The sequence below is a fragment of the Manis javanica genome, chromosome 14 (assembly GCF_040802235.1).
Source record: "Manis javanica isolate MJ-LG chromosome 14, MJ_LKY, whole genome shotgun sequence".
NCBI classification, from domain to species: domain Eukaryota; kingdom Metazoa; phylum Chordata; class Mammalia; order Pholidota; family Manidae; genus Manis; species Manis javanica.
In genome coordinates this window covers 52,218,649-52,239,952 of record NC_133169.1, presented here as the reverse complement: position 1 = coordinate 52,239,952, position 21,304 = coordinate 52,218,649, and the positions used below count along the sequence as shown (strand labels likewise).

The 21,304-nt window shown below is 38.9% G+C and overlaps 1 protein-coding gene across 4 annotated transcripts in view; it reads left to right on the top strand.

Annotated features, from left to right (window-relative positions):
• Nucleotides 1-21,304, top strand: part of CDC42SE2 (CDC42 small effector 2) — a 147,043-nt gene that overhangs the window by 89,640 nt on the left and 36,099 nt on the right. For 3 of the 4 annotated variants that reach the window (XM_073221845.1, XM_037023472.2, XM_037023473.2), the window contains exon 1: nucleotides 14,656-14,856. In XM_073221845.1, the coding sequence (XP_073077946.1) occupies nucleotides 14,803-14,856 (54 nt within the window). In that variant the 5' untranslated portion in view covers nucleotides 14,656-14,802. Of the gene's footprint in view, nucleotides 1-14,519; nucleotides 14,857-15,969; nucleotides 16,047-21,304 lie in introns of those variants that run through there. The other variant, XR_012125154.1, reaches the window with a different exon arrangement.

Below are 21,304 nucleotides of genomic sequence, written 5' to 3'. Positions count from 1 at the left end.
AGCCAAATTAGGCTTTGATCCTCTGTATAAACACAAACAAACCCTTTGCCCACACTTTGATATGCCCTTTATACCATTGCGAAGAACTTATTGTAGATCACCACACAGAAACAGCTTTTTTTTTTTAAGAGAAAGGAATATTATCAGAAAAATGTATTTCCCTAGCTGATCATCTGACACCCTTTAAATGATCAAAATTAAGGATATTTAAAGCATGCATTAATCGTTGATTTACAGTCAGTTTTATCCTATCAGGGAGTACTCCCCCTTTTCTTTCTTTTCTTTTTTTTTTTGTTATCATTAATCTACAATTACATGAAGAATATTATGTGTACTAGGCTCACCCCTATACCAGGTCCCCCCCACAAACCCCTTTACAGTCACTGTCCATCACCATAGCAAAATGTTGTAGAATCACTACTTGTCTTCTCTGTGTTGTACACCCTCCCCTTTCTCCCACACCCCCCATTATGCATGCAAATCATAACCCCCTTTTTTCTCTCCCCCCCCCCTTGTCCCTCCCTACCCACCCATCCTCCCCAGTCCCTTTTCCTTTGGTACCTGTTAGTCCATTCTTGGATTCTGTGATTCTGCTGCTGTTTTGTTCCTTCAGTTTTAACTTTGTTCTTATACTCCACAGATGAGTGAAATCATTTGGTATTTCTCTTTCTCCGCTTGGCTTATTTCACTTAGCATAATAACCTCTAGCTCCATCCATGTTGTTGCAAATGGTAGGATTTGTTTTCTTCTTATGGTGGAGTAATATTCCATTGTGTATATATACCACATCTTCTTTATCCATTCATCTACTGATGGACACTTAGGTTGCTTCCAATTCCTGGCTATTGTAAATAGTGCTGCGATAAACATAGGGGTGCATCTGTCTTTTTCAAACTTGAGTGCTGCATTCTTAGGGTAAATTCCTAGGAGTGGAATTCCTGGCTCAAATGGTAAGTCTATTTTGAGCATTTTGAGGAACCTCCATACTGCTTTCCACAATGGTTGAACTAATTTACATTCCCACCAGCAGTGTAGGAGGGTTCCCCTTTCTCCACAACCTTGCCAACATTTGTTGTTGTTTGTCTTTTGGATGGTAGCCATCCTTACTGGTGTGAGGTGATACCTCATTGTGGTTTTAATTTGCATTTCTCTGATGACAAGTGATGTGGAGCATCTTTTCATGTGTCTGTTGGCCATCTGAATTTCTTCTTTAGAGAACTGTCTTTTCAGCTCCTCTGCCCATTTTTTAATTGGAGTATTTGTTTTTTGTTTGTTGAGGTGGGTGACTCTTTATATATTTTGGATGTCAAGCCTTTATCAGATCTGTCATTTACAAATATATTCTCCCATACTGTAGGATGCCTTTTTGTTCTATTGATAGTGTCCTTTGCTGTACAGAAGCTTTTCAGCTTGACACAGTCCCACTTGTTCATTTTTGCTGTTGTTTTCCTTGCCTTGGAAGATATGTTCAAGAAGAGGTCACTCATGTTTATGTCTAAGAGGTTTTTGCCTATTTTTTTTTTAAGAGTTTTATGGTTTCATGACTTACATTCAGTTCTGTGATCCATTTTGAATTTACTTTTGTGTATGGGGTTACACAATGGTCCAGTTTCATTCTCCTATATGTAGCTGTCCAGTTTGGCCAGCACCATCTGTTGAAGAGACTGTCATTTTGCCATTGTATGTCCATGGCTCCTTTATCAAATGTTAATTGAACATATGTGTTTGGGTTAATGTCTGGAGTCTCTAATCTGTTCCACTGGTCTGTGGCTTTGTTCTTGTGCCAGTACCACATTGTCTTGATTACTATGGCTTTGTAGTAGAGCTGGAAGTTGGGGAGTGAGATCCCCCCTACCTTATTCTTCTTTCTCAGGATTGCTTTGGCTATTCAGGGTCTTTGGTGTTTCCATATAAATATTTGAACTATTTGTTCTAGTTTGTTGATGAATGTTGTTGGTAATTTGATAGGGATTGCATCAAATCTGTATATTGCTTTGGGCAGGATGGCCATTTTGACGATATTAATTCTTCCTAGCCACAAGCATGGGATGAGTTTCCATTTGTTAGTGTCCCCTTTAATTTCTTTTAAGAGTGTCTTACAATTTTCAGGGTATAGTTCTTTCACTTCCTTGCTTAGGTTTATTCCTAGGAACTGTATTCTTTTTGATGTTATTGTGAATGGAGTTGTTTTCTTGATTTCTCTTTCTATTGGTTCATTGTTAGTGTATAGAAAAGCCACAGATTTCTGTGTGTTAATTTTGTATCCTGCAACTTTGCTGTATTCTGATATCAGTTCTAGTAGTTTTGGAGTGGAGTCTTTAGGGTTTTTTATGTACAGTATCATATCATCTGCAAATAGTGAAAGTTTAACTTCTTCTTTACCTATCTGGATTCCTTGTATTTCTTTGTTTTGTCTGATTGCCGTGGCTAGGACCTTCAGTACTATGTTAAAAAACAGTGGGGAGAGGGGCATCCCTATCTTGTTCCCGATCTCAGAGGAAAAGCTTTCAGCAACCTCGCTGTTCAGTATGATGTTGGTTGTGGGTTTATCATATATGGCCTTTTTATGTTGAGGTACTTGCCCTCTATACTCATTCTGCTGAGAGTTTTTATCATGAATGGATGTTGAATTTTGTCAAATGCTTTTTCAGCATCTATGGAGATGATCATGTGGTTTTTGTGTTTCTTTTTGTTGATGTGGTGGATGATGTTGATGGATTTTCGAATGTTGTACCATCCTTGCATCCCTGGGATGAATCCCACTTGGTCATGGTGTATGATCCTTTTGATATACTGTTGAATTCTGTTTGCTAATATTTTATTGAGTATTTTTGCATCTACATTCATCAGGGATATTGGTCTGTAATTTTCTTTTTTGGTGGGGTCTTTGCCTGGTTTTGGTATTAGGGTGATGTTAGCTTCATAGAATGAGTTTGGGAGTATTCCCTCCTCTTCTATTTTTTGGCAAACTTTAAGGAGAATGGGTATTATGTCTTCTCTGTGTGTCTGATAAAATTCCGAGGTAAATCCGTCCGGCCCTGGGGTTTTGTTCTTGGGTAGTTTTTTGATTACTGTTTCAATTTCTTTGCTTGTAATTGGTTTGTTTAACTTTTGTGTTTCTTCCTTGGTCAGTCTTGGGAGGTTGTATTTTTCTAGGAAGTTGTCCATTTCTTCTAGGTTTTCCAGCTTGTTGGCATATAGGTTTTCATAGTAGTCTTTAATAATTCTTTGTATTTCTGTGGAGTCTGTCGTGATTTTTCCGTTCTCATTTCTGATTATGTTGATTTGTGTTGATTCTCTTTTTCTCAATAAGTTTGGCTAGAGGCTTATCTATTTTGTTTATTTTCTCAAAGAAGCAGCTCTTGGTTTCGTTGATTTTTGCTATTGTTTTATTCTTCTCAATTTTGTTTATTTCTTCTCTGATTTTTATTATGTCCCTCCTTCTGCTGACTTTAGGCCTCATTTGTTCTTCTTTTTCCAGTTTTGATAATTGTGATGTTAGACTATTCATTTGCGATTGTTCTTCCTTCTTTAAGTGTGCCTGGATCGCTATATACTTTTCTCTTAAGACTGTTTTTGCTGCGTCCCACAGAAGTTGGGGCTTTGTGTTGTTGTTGTCATTTGTTTCTATATATTCCTTGATCTCTATTTTAATTTGTTCATTGATCCATTGATTATTTAGGAGCATGTTGTTAAGCCTACATGTGTTTGTGAGCTATTTTGTTTTCTTTGTAGAATTTATTTCTACTTTTATACCTTTGTGGTCTGAAAATTGGTTGGTAGAATTTCAATATTTTGGAATTTACTGAGGCTCTTTTTGTGGGCCAGTATGTGGTCTATTCTGGAGACTGTTCCATGTGCAGTTGAGAAGAATGTATATCCTGTTGCTTTTGGATGTAGAGTTCTATAGATGTCTATCAGGTCCATTTGTTCTACTGTGTTGTTCAGTGCCTCCATGTCCTTACTTATTTTCTGCCCTGTGGATCTATCTTTTGGGGTGAGTGGCATGTTGAAGTCTCCTGAAATGAATGCATTGCAGTCTATTTCCCTCTTTAGTTCTGTTAGTATTTGTTTCACATATGCTGGTGCTCCTGTGTTGGGTGCACATATATTTTAGAATGGTTATATCCTCTTGTTGGACTAAGTCCTTTATCATTATGTAGTGTCCTTCTTTATCTCTTGTTACTTTCCTTGTTTTGAAATCTATTTTGTCTGGTATTAGTACTGCAACCCCTGCTTTCTTATCGCTGTTGTTTGCCTGAAATATGTTTTTCCATCCCTTGACTTTTAGTCTGTATATGTCTTTGGGTTTGAGGTGAGTTTCTTGTAAGCAGCATGTATATGGGTCCTGCTTTTTTATCCATTCTATTACTCTATGTCTTTTGATTGGTGCATTAAGTCCATTTACATTTAGGGTGACTATTGAAAAATTTGTAGTTATTGCCATTGCAGGCTTTGAATTCATGGTTACCAAAGATTCTAGGTTAGCCTCTTTAGTGTCTTACTGCCTAACTTAGCTCGCTTATTGAGCTCTTATATACACTGTCTGGAGATTCTTTTCATCTGTCCCTTCTTTTTCCACCTTCTCCATTCTTCATATGTTGGGAGTTTTGTTCTGTGCTCTTTTTAGAAGTGCTCCCATCCAGAGCAGTCCCTGTAAGATGCCCTGTAGAGGTGGTTTGTAGGAGGCGAATTCCCTAAGCTTTTGCTTGTCTGGAAATTGTTTAATCCCTCCTTCATATTTAAATGATAATTGTGCTGGATACAGTATCCTTGGTTTAAGGCCGTTCCGTTTCCTTGCATTTAATATATCATGCTATTCTCTTCTGGCCTGTAAGGTCTCTGTCGAGAAGTCTGATGATAGCCTGATGGGTTTTCCTTTATAGGTGACCTTTTTCTTTCTAGCTGCCTTTAAAACTCTTTCCTTGTCCTTGATCTTTGCCATTTTAATTATTATGTGTCTTGGTGTTGTTCTCCTTGGATCCTTCCTGTTGGGAGTTCTGTTTATTTCTGTGGTCTGTTCGATTATTTCCTTCCCCAGTTTGGGGAAGTTTTCAGCAATCATTTCTTCAAAGACACTTTCTATCCCTTTTCTCTCTTTTCTTCTTCTGGTACTCCTATAATACAGATATTGTTCCTTTTGGATTGGTCACACAGTTCTCTTATTATTGTTCCTTTCCTGGAGATCCTTTTATCTGTCTATGTGTCAGCTTCTCTGCGTTCCTGTTCTCTGGTTTCTGTGCCATCAATGGCCTCTTGCATCTTATCCATTCTGCTTATAAATCCTTCCAGAGTTTGTTTCACTTCTGTAATGTCCTTCCAGGCATCTATGATCTCCCTCTGGATTTCATCCCTTAGCTCTTGCATATTTCTCTGCATCTCCATCAGCATGTTTATGATTTTTATGTTGAATTCTTTTTCAGGAAGACTGGTTAGGTCTGTCTCCTTCTCAGGTGTTGTCTCTGTGATCTTTGTTTGCCTGTAATTTTGCCTTTTCATGGTGATAGAAATAGATTGCAGAACTGGGAGGAGTGACAGCTGGAAGAAGTTTCCTTCTTGTTGGTTTGTGGCCTTCCTCTCCTGGGAGAACAGCGACCTCTAGTGGCTTGTGCTGGGTAGCGGCACGCAGACAGGGCTTCTGATTCCTGCCTGGCTGCAATGAAGTTTATCTCCACTGTGGCGGTTTGTGTGGCCTGCCTCAGGTTACTGCTCTAAAATGGTGGAGCCGTGTTTGAGGGGGAGTGGCTGGGAGGCTATTTATCTCCATGAGCTGCCTCCGTGCTCCCTGCTGCCCAGAGGGTTAGAGTTCCCAGAGATCCCCAGTTTCCCTGCCTCTGGACTGAGTGTCCTTGGATGCTTCCGTGCAGTTTTGGGGTCCCTGTCCCTTTAAGACTTCCAAAAACACTCGCCAAAAAAAAAAAAGCCGCTCCCTTTTCTTTGTCCTTGGGCGCCAGCCTTAGGGACCCGCTCACCGGTCTTCCTGCCGTGTTTCTGTAGTGTTCAGGACCCCATGCATGCACTGTGTCTGCACTCTGGTCCGGATGGCTGGGGCTGGGGCTGGGTGTTCAGCAGTCCTGGGCTCCCTCTCCTTCCCCGGTCTGACTCCTCTCCTCCTGCCGGGAGCTGGGGGGAGGGGTGCTCGGGTCCCACCAGGCTGGGCCTTGTATCTTACCCCCTTTGCTAGGCGCTGGGTTCTCGCAGGTGTGGATGTAGTCTGGATGTTGTTCTGTGTCCTCTGGTCTCTATTCTAGGACGAGTTGTCTTTGTTATATTTTCATAAATATATGTGGTTTTGGGAGGAGATTTCTTCTGCTCTACTCATGCCGCCATCTTGGCTCCACCTTCTATTTTCTGTTTTTGAGGAACTTCCATACTGCTTTCCACAATGGTTGAACTAGTTTACCTTCCCACCAGCAGTGTAGGAGGATTCCCCTTTCTCCACATCCTCACCAACATTTGTTGTTGTTTGTTTTTTAGATCTTGGCCATCCTAACTGGTGTGAGGTGATACCTCATTGTGGTTTTAATTTGCATTTCTCTGATGATTAGCGATGTAGGGCATCTTTTCATGTGCCTGTTGGCCATCTGAATTTCTTCTTTGGAGAAGTGTCTGTTCAGCTCCTCTGCCCTTTTTTATATTGGATTATTTGCTTTTGGTTTGTTGAGGTGAATGAGCTGTTTGTTTATTTTGGATGTCAACCACCTTATTGCATATGTCATTAATGAATATATTCAACCATACTGTAGGAGGCCTTTTGTTCTACTGTTGGTGTCCTTTGCTCTACAGAAGCTTTTTAGTTTGATATAGTCCACTTGTTCAGTTTTGCTATTCTTTCCCTTGCCCATGGAGATAGGTTCATGAAAAAGTTGTTTGTGTTTATATTTAGGAGAGTTTTGCCTATGTTTTCTTTGTAGAGTTTTATGAATTCATGACTTACATTCAGATCTTTGATCCATTTTGAATTTACTTTTGTATATGGGGTTAGACAATTATCCATTTTTATTGTTTTACATGTTGTCCAGTTTTTCCAGCACCAGCTATTGAAGAGGCTCTCATTTCCCCATTGTATTTCCATGGCTCCTTTATTGTATATTAATTGACCATATATGCTTGGGTTAATATCTGGACACTCTATTTTGTTCCACTGGTCTGTGGGTCTGTTCTTGTGCCAGTACCAAATTGTCTTGATTACTGTGGTTTTGTAGTAGAGCTTGAAGTTGGGAAGTGAGATCCACCCTGCTTTATTCTTCCTTTTCAGGATTGCTTTGGCTATTCGGGGTCTTTGGTGGTTCCATGTGAATTTTAGAACTATTTGTTCCAGTTCATTGGTATTTTGATTGGAATTGCATTAAATCTGTAGATTGCTTTAGGCAGGATGGCCATTTTGACAATATTATTCCTACTCAAGAGCATTGGATGAATTTCCATTTGTTAGTGTCCTCTTTAATTTCTCTTAACAATGTCTTGTAGTTTTCAGGGTATAGGACTTTCACTTCCTTGGTTAGGTTTATTCCTAGTTTATTTTTTTTGATGCAATTGTGAATGGAATCGTTTTTCTCATTTCTCTTTATGCTAGTTTGTGGTTAGTATATAGTAATGCAACAGATTTCTGTGTATTAGTTTTGTATCCTGCAACTTTGCTGAATTCAGATATTAGTTCTAGTAGTTTTAGAGTGGATTCTTTAGGGTTTTTTTATGTAGAATATCATATTGCTTCTGCAAACCATGACAGTTTGGCTTCTCTTTCTTACCAATCTGGATGCCTTTTATTTCTTTGTGTTGTCCAATTGCTGTGGCTAGGATCTTCAGTACTATGTTGAATAAAAGTAGGGAGAATGGGCATCCTTGTCTTGTTTCCAATTTTAGGGGAAAAGCTTTCAGTTTCTTGCTGTTAAGTATGATGTTGGCTGTGGGTTTGTCATATATGGCCTTTATTATGTTGAGGTACTGGCCCTCTATACCCATTTTGTTGAGAGTTTTTATCATGAATGTTGAACGCTTCATCATGGATGTTGAATTTTGTCGAATGCTTTCTCAGCATCTATGGAGATGATCATGTCATTTTTGTCCTTTTTTTCATTGATGTAGTGGATGATGTTGATGGATTTTCAAATGTTGTACCATCCCTGCATCCCTGGGATGACTCCCAGTTGATCATGGTGTATGATTCTCTTGATGTATTTTTCAATTCGGTTTGCTAATATATTGTTGAGTATTTTTGCATCTATGTTCATCAGGGATATTGGTGTGTAATTTCTTTTTTTGTACTGTCTTTGCCTGGTTTTGGTATTAGAGTGATGCTAGCCTCATAGAATGTGTTTGGAAGTATTCCCTCCTCTTTTATTTTTTGGAAAACTTTAAAGAGAATGCATATTATGTCTTCTCTAAATGATAAAATTCAGCAGTGACAGCGTTTTACTACACTATTAGACAGCGACTGTAATGGGGTATGTGGTGGGGACTTGATAATAGGGGGAGTCTAGTAACCATAATGTTGTTCATGTAATTGTACATTAATGATAGCAAAATAAAAAAAAATTCTACAGTGAATCCATCTGGTCTGGGGGTTTTTTGTTCTTGGGTAGTTTTTGATTACCGATTCAGTTTCATTGCTGCTAATTGGTCTGCTTAGATTTTCTGTTTCTTCCTTGGTCATTCTTGGAAGGTTGTATTTTTCTAGAAAGTTGTCCATTTCTTCTAGGTTATCCTGTTCATTAGCATGTAATTTTTCATAGTATTTGCTAATAATTTGTTGTATTTCTGTGATGTCTGTAGTGATTTTTCCTTTTTCATTTCTGATTCTGTAAATGTGTGTAGACTCGCTTTTTTTCTTGATAAGTCTGGCTAGGGGTTTATCTATTTGTTTATTTTTGTAAAGAACCAGTTCTTGCTTTCATTGACTCTTTCTTTTGTTTTATTCTTGATTTTACTTATTTCTCCTCTATTCTTTATTATGTCCCTCCTAGTGCCTTTGGGCCTCATTTGTTCTTCTTTTTCCAGGTTCAATAATTGTGAATTTAGACTATTCATTTAGGATTGTTATTCCTTCTTAAAATAGGCCTGGATTGCTATAAACTTCCCTCTGAAAACTGCCTTGGCTGCGTACCACAGAAGTTGGGGCATTGTGCTGTTGTTTTCATTTGTCTCCATATATTGCTTGATCTCTGTTTTAATTTGGTCATTGATCCATTGATTATTTAGGAGCCTGTTGTTAAGCCTCCATGTGTTTGTGAGCCTTTTTGCTTTCTTAGTACAATTCTAGTTTTATACCTTTGTGGTCTGAGAAGTTGCTTGGTAGAATTTCAATCTTTTTCAATTCACTGAGGCTCTTTTTGTGGCCTAGTATATGATCTATTCTTGAAAATTTTCTAAGTGTACTTTAGAAGAATGTGTATTCTGCTGCTTTTGTGTGTAGATTTATGTAGATGTCTGTTAGGCCCATCTGTTCTAATGTGTTTTTCAATGCCTCTGTGTCCTTACTAATTTTCTGTCTGGTTGTTCTGTCCTTTGGAGTGAGTGGAGTGTTGAGTCTCCTGAAATGAATGCATTGAATTCTGTTTCCTCCTTTAATTCTGTTAGTATTTGTTTCACATATGTAGGTGCTCCTGTGTTGGGTGCATAGGTATTTGTAACGGTTATATCCTCTTGTTGGGCTGCCCCCTTTATCATTATGTAATGTCCTTCTTTGTCTCTTTGTCTGATACAAGTACTGCAACATCTTTTTTCTCCCTATTGTTTGCATGAAATATCTTTTTCCGTCCCTTCACTTGTAGTCTGTGTATTTCTTTGGGTTTGAAGTGAGTCTCTTGTAGGCAGCACATAGATGGGTGTTGCTTTTTTACCCATTCTGTAACTCTGTGTCTTTTGATTGGTGCATTCATTCCATTTCCATTTAGGGTGATTATTGATAGATGTATACTTTTTGCCATTGCAGGCTTTGGATTCATGGTTTCCAAAGGTTCAAGGGCAGATTCTTTACTATCTAACCATCTAAGTTAAGTCACTTATTATGCTATTATAAACAGTCTGATGATTTTTCATTTGTGTCCACTCCTTCTTTTTCTTCCTCCTCCACTCTTTATATGTTAGGTGTTTTATTCTGTACTCATTGTGTTTCCCTTGAGTGATTTTGTGGATAGCTGATTTTATTTTGCGTTTTGTTCGTATTTGGTTGGTGTGCTTTCTTTGCTTTGGTTTTATTTTCTCTGGTGACAGCTATTTAGCCTTAGGCATCCTTTCATCTAGAGCATTCCCTTTAAAATACATTGTACACTTGGTTTGCGGGAGGAAAATTCCCTCAGATTTTCTTATCTGGCAATTGTTTAATTCCTCCTTCAAATTTAAATTATAATCTTGCTGGATACAGTATTTTTGGTTCAAGACCCTTTGGTTTCATTGCATTGAATATATCATGCCATTCCCTTCTCGCCTGTAAGGTTTCTGCTGAGAAGTCTGATGATAGCCTGATGAGTTTTCCTTTGTAGGTGGTCTTTTTTCTCTCTGTAACTGCTTTTAATACTCTGTCCTTGTCTTTTATCTTTGTCATTTTATTTATTATATGTCTTGGTGTTGTCCTCCTTGGGTCCCTTGTGTTGGGAGATCTGATGGGCTTCCATGGTCTGAGAGACTATTACCGTACCCAGATTTGGGAAGTTTTCAGCAATTATTTCTTCAAAGACATTTTCTATCCCTTTTTCTCTCTATTCTTCTGCTACCCCTATAATGTGAATATTGTTCGACTTGGATTGGTCACACAGTTCTCTTAATATTCTTTCATTCCTAGATATCCTTTTATCTCTCTCTGCCTCAGCTTCTCTGTATTCCTGTTCTCTGATTTCTATTCCATTAACAGTCTCTTCCACCTCTTCCAGTCTGCTCTTAAATCCTTCCATTGTTCCTTTCTTTTCTGATATCTCCCTCCAGAATTCATTTCTTAGCTCTTGCATATTTCTCTGTAGCTCCATCAGCATGCTTATGACTTTTACTTTGAATTCTTTTTCAGGAAGATTGGTGATGTCAGTTTCATGAAGCCCTCTCTCTGGGATTTGATGGAATTTGGACTGAGCAAGGTTCCTCTGCCTTTTCATGGCGATGGGAGTGGTCACTGGCAAGTGGTGCATGTCAGCTGGGAGAACAAAGTCCCCTCCTGTTTGCTGGTCACCTTGCCAGTCTCTGTTGTCTGTGCCAGTTAACCGCTTGCAGAGAGCATCGTCTGGGTTGATTCCCTGAGCTGCCATTGGCAGGGCAGCCCTCAAGATGGCCTAGGGCCCTGGCGGGGGTCACAGGCGAGCGGTATACATTCTGCCACAAGAACAGAGCCCCTTTGTGCTTCCTGGACTTTGTGCCCATCTCCACTGTCGGGGCCAGTCAGCCACATGCAGGGAACAGCCTATGGGTTAATCCCCTAGCTGCTGTGGGCGGGGTGGCCATAGGGATGGCCCAGGGCACTGGTGGGGGTCACAAGCGAGTGGTGTGTGTTCTGCTGTGAGAACAGAGCCCCTTCGTGCTTCCTGGACTCTGTGACCATCTCCTGTGTCTGTGCCGGTCATCCACATGCAGGGAACAGCCTCTGGATCTGGGCTGGTTAGCTGCGCGCAGGAAGAAGCCTCTGTCTTAAGCTGTGTGGTTGCTGTAGGCTGGGGTGCTCCCCAGTTATTCCATAGCAGTGGTGGGTCAGCCGGTTCGCTTGCAGTGCCGGTGGGTGGGAAGGAACGGCAAGCTGCTTATCGCCATGAGCGGCTTCAGAGCTGTGTTGCCACCCATGGCGTTAGGGCGCCTCAAGTTCCTTAAAGTTCCCAGCCTGCTGGGCTGAGTGTGCCAGGATGATTTTGTCCACCTGTTAAACCCTTGTCCCTTTTAAGACTTAAAGCACCTGCTTTTGTTTTGTCTGAGGGCAGCCGGCTGTGGGAACCTGTTTGCAGTCTTAATCTCAGGTTTTACTTTTTCATTTGTCTAATATCCAGCACACCATGCAATGTGTGTCTGTGCTCCCAGGCAGATTACTAGGGCTGGGTCTTTAGCAGTCCTGTGCTTCCACTCCCCCCCAACTCTGATTCTTTTCCTCCGAGCGGTGAGCTGGGGTGGGAGGCGTGCTTGGATCCCGCCAGGTCACGGCTTTGTATATTACCCTTTTCCATGAGATGTTGGGTTCTTGCAGATGTAGCCTCACTGCTGTACTGTATCTTCTGGTCACTCTTTTAGGAATAGTTGTATTTGCTGTATTTTCAAAATATATATGGTTTGGGGAGGTGATTTCTGCCATCCTCCTCATGCTGCCATCTCGAGAATCTCCTGCACAGTGACTTCTTAATGGCCAGGGTCTTTGATTCATGGTGGAATTAAACTTGTTTAATAGAAACTCTCAAGTAATGTTCATAATGTTGTGAATTTAACACTTTGCCCTTATATTCTTCCTAAGGAGGTAATAAGCGAAACATGCTGTTCTTTGTAAACCTTCTCAGCCCTTGTCCAATTCAGGGGATAAAGCCAACTGTGACTGCCACTTTTTTGTTATGGGATTTGGGTGAGATAAGGAATGTTTTCCTTACTTGAAAATAAACATTACAGCTTCTGAATTTTAACAGTGGCAAGAATTTTCTTTCTTCTAATCTCCCTCCTTGAATGCCAGCTTAACTCTTACAATGTCATTTTCCTGTGTGGTATGTTGAAGGATGCATCCTTTGGACTTTGTAGAATCAGGGTCCCAAAAATCATGGGTACTACCTACATTTGTGACATTGAGCATATATGCATTTATCTTCAGCGAAGATCTTCATCTGGACAAATATAAAAATAACTGTTATTCCTGTCTTAACAACATTTAGAGTCATGGCTTTGGGGAAAGTAAAAGGGAGGGATTTTATTTCACTTAAGTTTCAGGGTTCTGTGGCCTGTAATGTAGCTGTTACTGATTTATAGTTGGCATAGCTTATAAATAATATGAGATCTCTTTCAAAACTGTATAAATGTGACTTATATTTCACCACTTGGGACAAAAATGTTGACATCTTTTTCAATACGCAATACATCTTTAGTCTTTGATCTTTTCATTTCAAAGATGACTTTTTTCTTCACTCTGCCTACCACCCTGTCTTTTTAAACTTCATATCCAGTCTTCTTGCAAACATTTTCTACACTTGTTGATTGCTACTTTCCTTACTCCCTCTTATCACATTGTAATCTGATTTGTGCTCACACTATTTCACTAAAACTGCTGTAGCCATGGCCTCCAAGTGTCCAGTGCACATTCTGATTAACAGTTCTCCACCTTTGCTGTCTCAGTACAGTTAATACTGTTACCCTCTTCCCCCTGGAAACAGGAATATGACACCACATTAACTGGTTTTCCTCGCACTCTTTCTGATAACACCCAAACCTCCTTTGTAGACTTCTTTTTCTCTAGCCATCATTTAAGTACTGCTGTTCCCTAGAGTTCTCTGCTTCTTATATGCTGCTTTCCCTAGGATTTGCCACTCATTACTTCATATATAATGTAATCTGCTGACAGAAATTCTAAGACTTCTTGGCTATAGAGCTTTATATCCAGATGTTTACTGGACATCTCCTCTTGGTTGTAATAGGCTTCAGGTGATATAAACCCACTTTTGTGTAGCTTCAGGCTAAAGAGGGAGAGACATTGCCTCACAGAACCAACCTTAGGCCCACAAGTCAAACTGGTCTTAGGGATGACTACAACCAGAGATTGATGTCATCTGGACTTGCTCCTTTCTCCATACTCAGCTTGTCAGTATTATTTTCTCAGAACCATATTCTACATGAAGGTTGGAACATGGTTGGCAGAGATCCACCTTAAAGCCAGCAGTGTGGCAGTCAACAAGGATAGATAGATTCACTGTTCCTCCTCAACACAGAAAATTGCCTGACCCAGATTCTGATTGACTCAGTTTGGTTTGCCTCTCCACAAGATACAAAGTATTTTGACTGACACTTATTCTGGTGATGGTTGGGGAAAGAACCTAATGTTTTGATTAACAAAATGATTCCCAACTTAACGCTATCTATCTTTCATGTATAGTTCTAATTTTAGTGAAGAAGGTGGTAATTTTATTTAGAGTTAGTAATGAGTTATAGCTGGTTATCTAAAATGAGTTGATTGCTATGCCAGTTAGTATCTGGGTGGTTTGTGAGAACAAAGGATTCAACTGCAGAAGCTTACAGGAAAATGCTTGGTATTTCTTCCTGGAATTAGAGACTTTCTATGGCAATCATAGTGTTCTAATTTGTGATTTTGAAAAATAACTAGGATTAGAATAATTCATATTTTTATAGTCATAAATTACAATGCTCTGTGAAGGCAAGGATTTCTGTCTTCTTTTGCTGCTTTATCCATAAGATTTGATAATCAAAAAAGTACTGAAGAATTTGAATATCAGCTTATTACAATCTCAGGTTTTTTCAGTGTTTACTTTTTGGGGAAATAGTCTTAATTTTATCAGAGACTTAAGAAATAAAAGCTTCTGAGAATAAGTAAAATAACTTGTTTTCTTTTTTTTTTCTAGATTACCTGTTATAGGCCCTGAGCCAAGACAACAATTTTTATATTCTTGGTGGTTCAGAAAAGAGTCTCTGTAGAGCCAGAAGCAAAGAAAGGAAAGAGTCTGACTTTTTCTTCATTAAATTGACTGTATAAAATACTTCCAGGAAGAAAACCACAGAGAAATAATACAGTTATTATTCTGGCATCATTGGACTTTGATCATATTGAGGAGTGTGCTTTGTGAAGCTTCCCAAGCTGAGATTTGGAAACTTGATTGGTGCTCATTTACATCTTGGACTGTAAGCATGAGTGAATTCTGGTTGTGTTTCAACTGCTGTATTGCAGAGCAGCCTCAACCTGTAAGTATTCTGTGTACATACCACTGGTTCTCAAGCAGAGAATCATGACCATAGCAGCTGGTGCCGGGCAGTTTTACGGAGTCACAGAGAGTACTTAAGTGGAACTGTAAACATGGCTTAAAAAAATTGTGTTTTTAATAAATACCTTGTGGCAAGAACTGTGCTAGACCATTTATATGACTGAGAAGGCCATATGACCATTTATCTTCTGCTAAGTAGACAGCTTCTAGAAGAACAGCGAGAGAAGGAAGGAGATGGCCGCCTGAGGGAAACAGCTAAGTTAGCCTGGCAGATTGTGGATGGAAGACAGGGCAGCCAGGCTGTCCTCATGTCCTTCTCGATTTACCATCTTGTTCTCCTCACAGCAGCCCAGCCCTCTGATGCTATTATCCTTATTTTTCATTCGAGATACTTTCATTTTTTTTGCAGAATCATGTAGATAGCAAGTGGTTGTGGCTGACTTCTTTTTGGTACATGTTCCACTTTTGTGTCTCCTAACCTGTGAACATACTGTTAGTTCTGCCGAAGTCCTGCCCTCCAACTGCCTGTTATCTGGTCCAGATCAGCTGTCACCTCTACAAAATCTTCTCCAGCTTTCTCATAACTTAGCTAATACCACATCTGTATTCCTACCAGCAATTTAATTTGTTTTTATTTTATGGCATGAACTTCGTGTATAGTAAATAACTGTTCTGCAGTCTCTCTCAGCACATTTTTAATTCCTTAGGGTCCCTAACCATGTTTACTTTGTTTCTTCAGGATCAGATCTAAGACCTAGGAGAATGTAGGTAGCTGTACATGCTCCCAGGCTGCTTGCCTGGATGGTTAGAGGAATTAAGTTGATATTGTTCTGTTTACATTTGTAAGAACATGTAAAGAAGAATGAGGTGTAATCTTGTCTTCTGTCTTTCCTGAGCCTTGCCCTGGGCCTGCACAGGCACTTTCTAATTTTCCTCAGATACGCAGTTGTTTTTTGAAGGTCCATGTCTTTAATTTCTGGTTCCCAGAAGAGGAAAAAATGAGAAATGAAGGTGGGGGTAGGAGAAGAAAGGGCACTGGCTTTTTAAATCCCTGGAAGTCACTTCAACCAGAGGGGACATCTCTGTTCACCAGGTTCTGCTCCAGTAAGCTGTTGTGTTCTGTATCTGCTTGTCTCTGATCACACTTCTCGAGTGGATCTAAGAGGAGTGGTAAGTTTTCAGTTTGTTCAGCATTTTTCTTGTTGTGTGGAGGGGAGTGACACCTTCCAAGCTCCTAACAATGTCAGACAGTAAAACAGAAATCCATAGTGCCATGTTTTTAAAAATTGCTTTATTTATTGCCAGTATTCATAATGTAAAAAAAAAGTAAATACTGTCCAGTGGGTGATACAGGTACTCACCAATAGCTAAAATAGAAAGACTTTAATTAGGAATTTGAATAGGAGCTTAAAATTTTGGAATTATAAACATGAAACATTAGGAATACATTTACTGTTACATAAAGGATTTTCAGCTTGAGTTTTTGCACACATATAACATGTCAGTATAATGTTATTGCTTAATATATATTTGTTTGACATATTCTATAGGAATTCCATGGCATCTGATTTCTTCGTCTTTTTGACTTGAGGAAAATGGCACAAACTTAACAGGGCCATGAAGTTACTATAGTGGAAGCAGAGCTTGCTTGTTGGTATGAAGAAAACACTAGCACCAATTCAAAGAATGCACTGATAATTTTATGTATGTTTAAAACGTAAAAAAACATACCCTTGCAGTTCTTTTAGACACCACCCTGCGTGCCTTCTTTGAAAGCTGCTTGGTCATCTCCAAAGTTTTCTGAAGTATTTACTGAAATTAAGTGCTGCATGCCCGCTCTCCCACTTGTTCTTACCACCCCCTGCTCTTGCACATTCCATGTGTCAAGGAACAGTTCAGTATTGGGAAGAAAATAGAATGTATTTTCTATGTAGTACCTTAAGAATCATACTTTTTCTTCCTACTTCCTCAATTTAGCATAGTATAATACAGAACACAACCGAGTCCCAGTTTTTTCTGAGCCATGGCAATCCAAACATTTTTAATTGACCGGTATTGATGCTGTGGTTGCTGTTGCTCGATAAAGCTAAGGTTGCATTTTAAAATTGGATAGTTGCTGCCTGGCAACTTAATTTTTTTTTAAATGAAAAGATCTGTGAGACACTGCACATAATTAATGTATAAAACTGCACATAATGTATACAATCTGGTGAGTTTGGACATATGTCTGTACTTGTGTTACTGCCACCACATTCAAGGTAATAAACTTCTAAGGCATCCTCAGAAACAGAGTATTGATTCACAATCCCCCCTTTCTCTATTCCTATTATGTGACTTCACCATTTAATGTTTTGTCACACGGTACTGATATTTTATGGTACTGTTTGTCTCTGAAATGTGTTAGTTTAATTAGACATATATTCATAGTCATCATATATTAGAGCATATAATAAAACTGGCATTTCTACAAAGTTAGGTATTGATGAAATAACAGTGCGCAAAACAAACATTTTTCCTGCCATCACGGCTCTCACTCTGGTGAAGGAGATACTTAAGTAAGTGTATATGGTGTCGGGTGATGCTGAATACTCTGTGGAAAAAGCAGGAAAAGAAGACAGAGAAGGGGAAATGGGGGGTTTTTAGGGTATACAGGGAAGGCCTCTCTGCTCATGTGGTATTTAAGCAAGAATTTAAGGGAGTGAGGTACATACATACCTTGTGAAGAGCCTTTTGGTCAGAGGTTCTATACAGCACACGGGTCCTGAAGTGCAAAGGTTGTATGTACGAGAGGTGGATTATCAGAGAAGGCAGAGCAGCTGTGAACCAAGCTGTGAAATCAGAGAGGTAGCTAAGGGCCAGGTCAGGTAACAGCCTTCTGGGCCATGAAAAAACTTGGGTGTTTCTTCTTTGTGAAATGGGAAATCTGAATGGTTTTGAGCAAAAAGCTAAGTGGGAGAACATACCCTTTTTCCAGTTTCAATGTCACTGTGTGCCCAACCTGAGAGTTGGCACGGACTGGCCATATGGTATGTACCAGTCTAGTGAGTGACCTTCTCTTTCCTCCATGAATCCTGATCACGTGTGTTCTGAAGCAAGGTTGTTTATTCATTCCAAACATTTACAGATGAGTTTGCTTAATAAAACAGAGAATTATCATTATCAGTTGAGAGTTGAAAAATACACCTGCTTTTTAAAAAGGCATTGCAGAGGATTGATTCAGATGCTTTCACTGTATTGCTAAACTTAGAAATTCCTAAGACGGTTTTATGCTCAGGAACTGCCTGCCCTGCCTCAGGCATGGCTTCTGTGTCTCCTCTGGGACAGATGGTCTGCCGCTTTGGTGTGCAATGCATCGTCCTCCCTGTGTCTCCAACAGCCTGTGGAGAAAGGTTTGCATTTGTCTCCTATGTACTTGCGGACAGACTGGAAGGGATCCTGGCACAGGGCGGAGTGGAAGGACTTGGGTGTTCCTACCTGTTGTTCTGTATACCTTAACCAATAAGGAAGCTCTGGTAAATAAGTTAGTGTCCATAACAATTAATGAATTTGAATTGGGGAAGGAGTAAAGTAGAAAACCGTTTATTTTCATAAACTAGAATGCTTTTTATAAGTTGGTAAATGCAGGAAATTTTTGCCTTAATGCTTTTCTTAAATTGATCTTTATTCAGTTTGTCTCTGAAATGTGTTAGTTTAATTAGACATATATTCAGTCATCATATGTATTTTACTATATATCACAAGATGAAGCAAACCAGATTTCTCAGCAAGCTGTGTGATTGCCACCCTTTTATTTACTTAAAATGTTACATCAGCAAAAATAATAATTCAAAATAGACAATAGTATAATGAATCTCATCTCAGATCCAAGACAATAGTATACTGAATCTCATCTCTCAGTTTCAGTTCTTACCTGATCTTATTCATCTTACTTCACTAGTTTCCCCTCTCCTATATTGTTTGAAGATAAATCCCAAGCTTTATATCATTTTATCCATGTCAGTATTTCACCCTAAAAAATAATGACTCTTATTTAAAATAACCACATATTTTTCTTGTACCATAAAATTAATGTTAGTTTTACATGTAAGTTTGTAGTATAATAATTACAAAGCAAATACTACCCAAATTAAGAAATGGGGCATAGTCAACACCCCAGAAGTCTCCTAGGTACCCACTTACACCCCTGCCCCAGCCCCTTGAGGAGCTGCTGCCCCGGTTCCTGTGGTAGCCACTTCCTTGTTGTGTGTTAGGATCTTACCAGCTCTGTGTGTGTCCCTGAGAAGTAATGTTAAATGGAGTTCTACTGGATGTAATCTTTTATTTTCTTCAATATAAATTTATAAGATCAATCCATATTGATGAAGGCAGTGCAATTTCATTTTCATTTTTCTTGAACTATTTTTTGGTATGATTATACCATGATATATTTATCCATTACAGTTTTTTAAAAAAAATCTGGCTGTTACCAGTATGGGACTAGTATGCACAATGCTCTTTTGTGCCTTTGCGTGTATGTGTGACCACATGCTTGATGTTTCTCTAGGGTGTATATGGGAATGAAATTACTGGATCTTCTGAAGTCTAAGGATGTTGTTCACCTTTACCATGCAAGACCAACTTGTTTTAAATTTCATGTTACCAGTTTACATTTCCACCAGTAGTTTGGTCACTTATCACCTTTGTACATAGTAAAAATTCTTGTGACTTTTTTAGATATTTCTTGTGTTTATTTTCATTAACTTTTGTAGATTGAACTTTATTTCAGTTCCTTGAAAAGCTATTTCTTATATTTATATTCTTCCATTTTAGCAGGTGGAACATTACATAGTTTGTTTTTATTTTGTGATTTATTTTCTGATTTCTTTTGTGAATTGAAAATAATTTTTGACCAATCATAAAATTTCATCTCTGGGAGGCATCTAAGCAAACATTTCTCTCTCTTATCCTGTGGAGTGCATGTGTGTGTGTGTGTGTGCACCTGCAGATTTGGAAACCACATTAAGTTAGTTAGTAAACTAAGTTAAGACTAATGAATTAATGGCAGAGCTTTTGTATTTTCAGACTACTTTTCTTTCTAGTATGTGTTCCATTAAACTTTACTCAAACGGAAATGAATGCACATTTTGGATATGAAATTGAATTATGAGACTATGCAAATATCCATCACTGGTTTGATAAGTCATGTGAAACCAGCACTTTCACATTGTAGAAGGCTGCCCTTGCCACCTAATGTTAATATTATCGCCATTTTTGTGCAAACCTTCTCAGTTCAAAATTTTATATATATATATATATATATTTTTTGAATGTATTGTTTACTTTAATCTTCATAATCCTTTTTTTTTTTTTTGAGAGGGCATCTCTCATAGTTATTGATCAAATGGTTGTTAACAACAATAAAATTCTGTATAGGGGGGTCAATGCTCAATGCACAATCATTAATCCATCTCAAGCCTAATTCTCGTCAGTCTCCAATCTTCTGAAGCATAATGAACAAGTTGTTACATGGTGAACGAATTCTTACATAGTGAATAAATTCTTACATGGTGAACAGTACAAGGGCAGTAATCACAGAAACTTTCGGTTTTGATCACGCATTATGAACTATAAACATTCAGGTCAAATATGAATATTCGTTTTATCTTTATACTTGATTTATATGTGGATCCCACATTTCTCCCTTTATTATTATTATTTTTATTTTTAATAAAATGCTGAAGTGGTAGGTAGATGCAAGATAAAGGTAGAAAACATAGGTTAGTGCTGTAAGAGGGCAAATGTAGATGATCAGGTGTGCGCCTATGGACTAAGTATTAATCCAAGCTAGACAAGGGCAGCTAAACATCCACGGACGCAGAAGATTTCTCTCAAAACAGGGGGGGTGAGGTTCTGAGCCTCACCTCTGTTGATCCCCAATTTCTCACCTGATGGCCCCCCTGCGACTGTGCCTGTCTTAGGTTGTTCCTCCCTTGAGGAATCTTACCCGTCTCTGGCTAATCAGTCATCTTCCGGGGCCATACAGGGAAATGTAAAGTTGGTAAGTGAGAGAGAAGCCATATTGTTTGAAAAGGCTAGCTTTTTACTTCTTTGCAGTTTTATGCCCTGTGGCTTCTATGCCCAGCACTTGTCTCGAGGTATCTTTACTACCTGGAGGAATTATGATACTCGGTAAATTCGATATAAGGCACGAATTCTATTTAAGGGTTGTAATTAGGAAGGAGAAGAAAAGCTATAGAGGTAGCATATGGAAGAAAACATGGGAGGATTGATTATTTCTTTGACATATCTTCTTGTAGAGTACCTTAAGCATGTATAGGTTTTAAACTACTAACTAACTTGCGCTCACATATTAACATAATAGGAATACGGTGACATAAACAAAGCAAATCTATAATTACCATCCATCTCCAGTGAAGCCAAGAAAACCA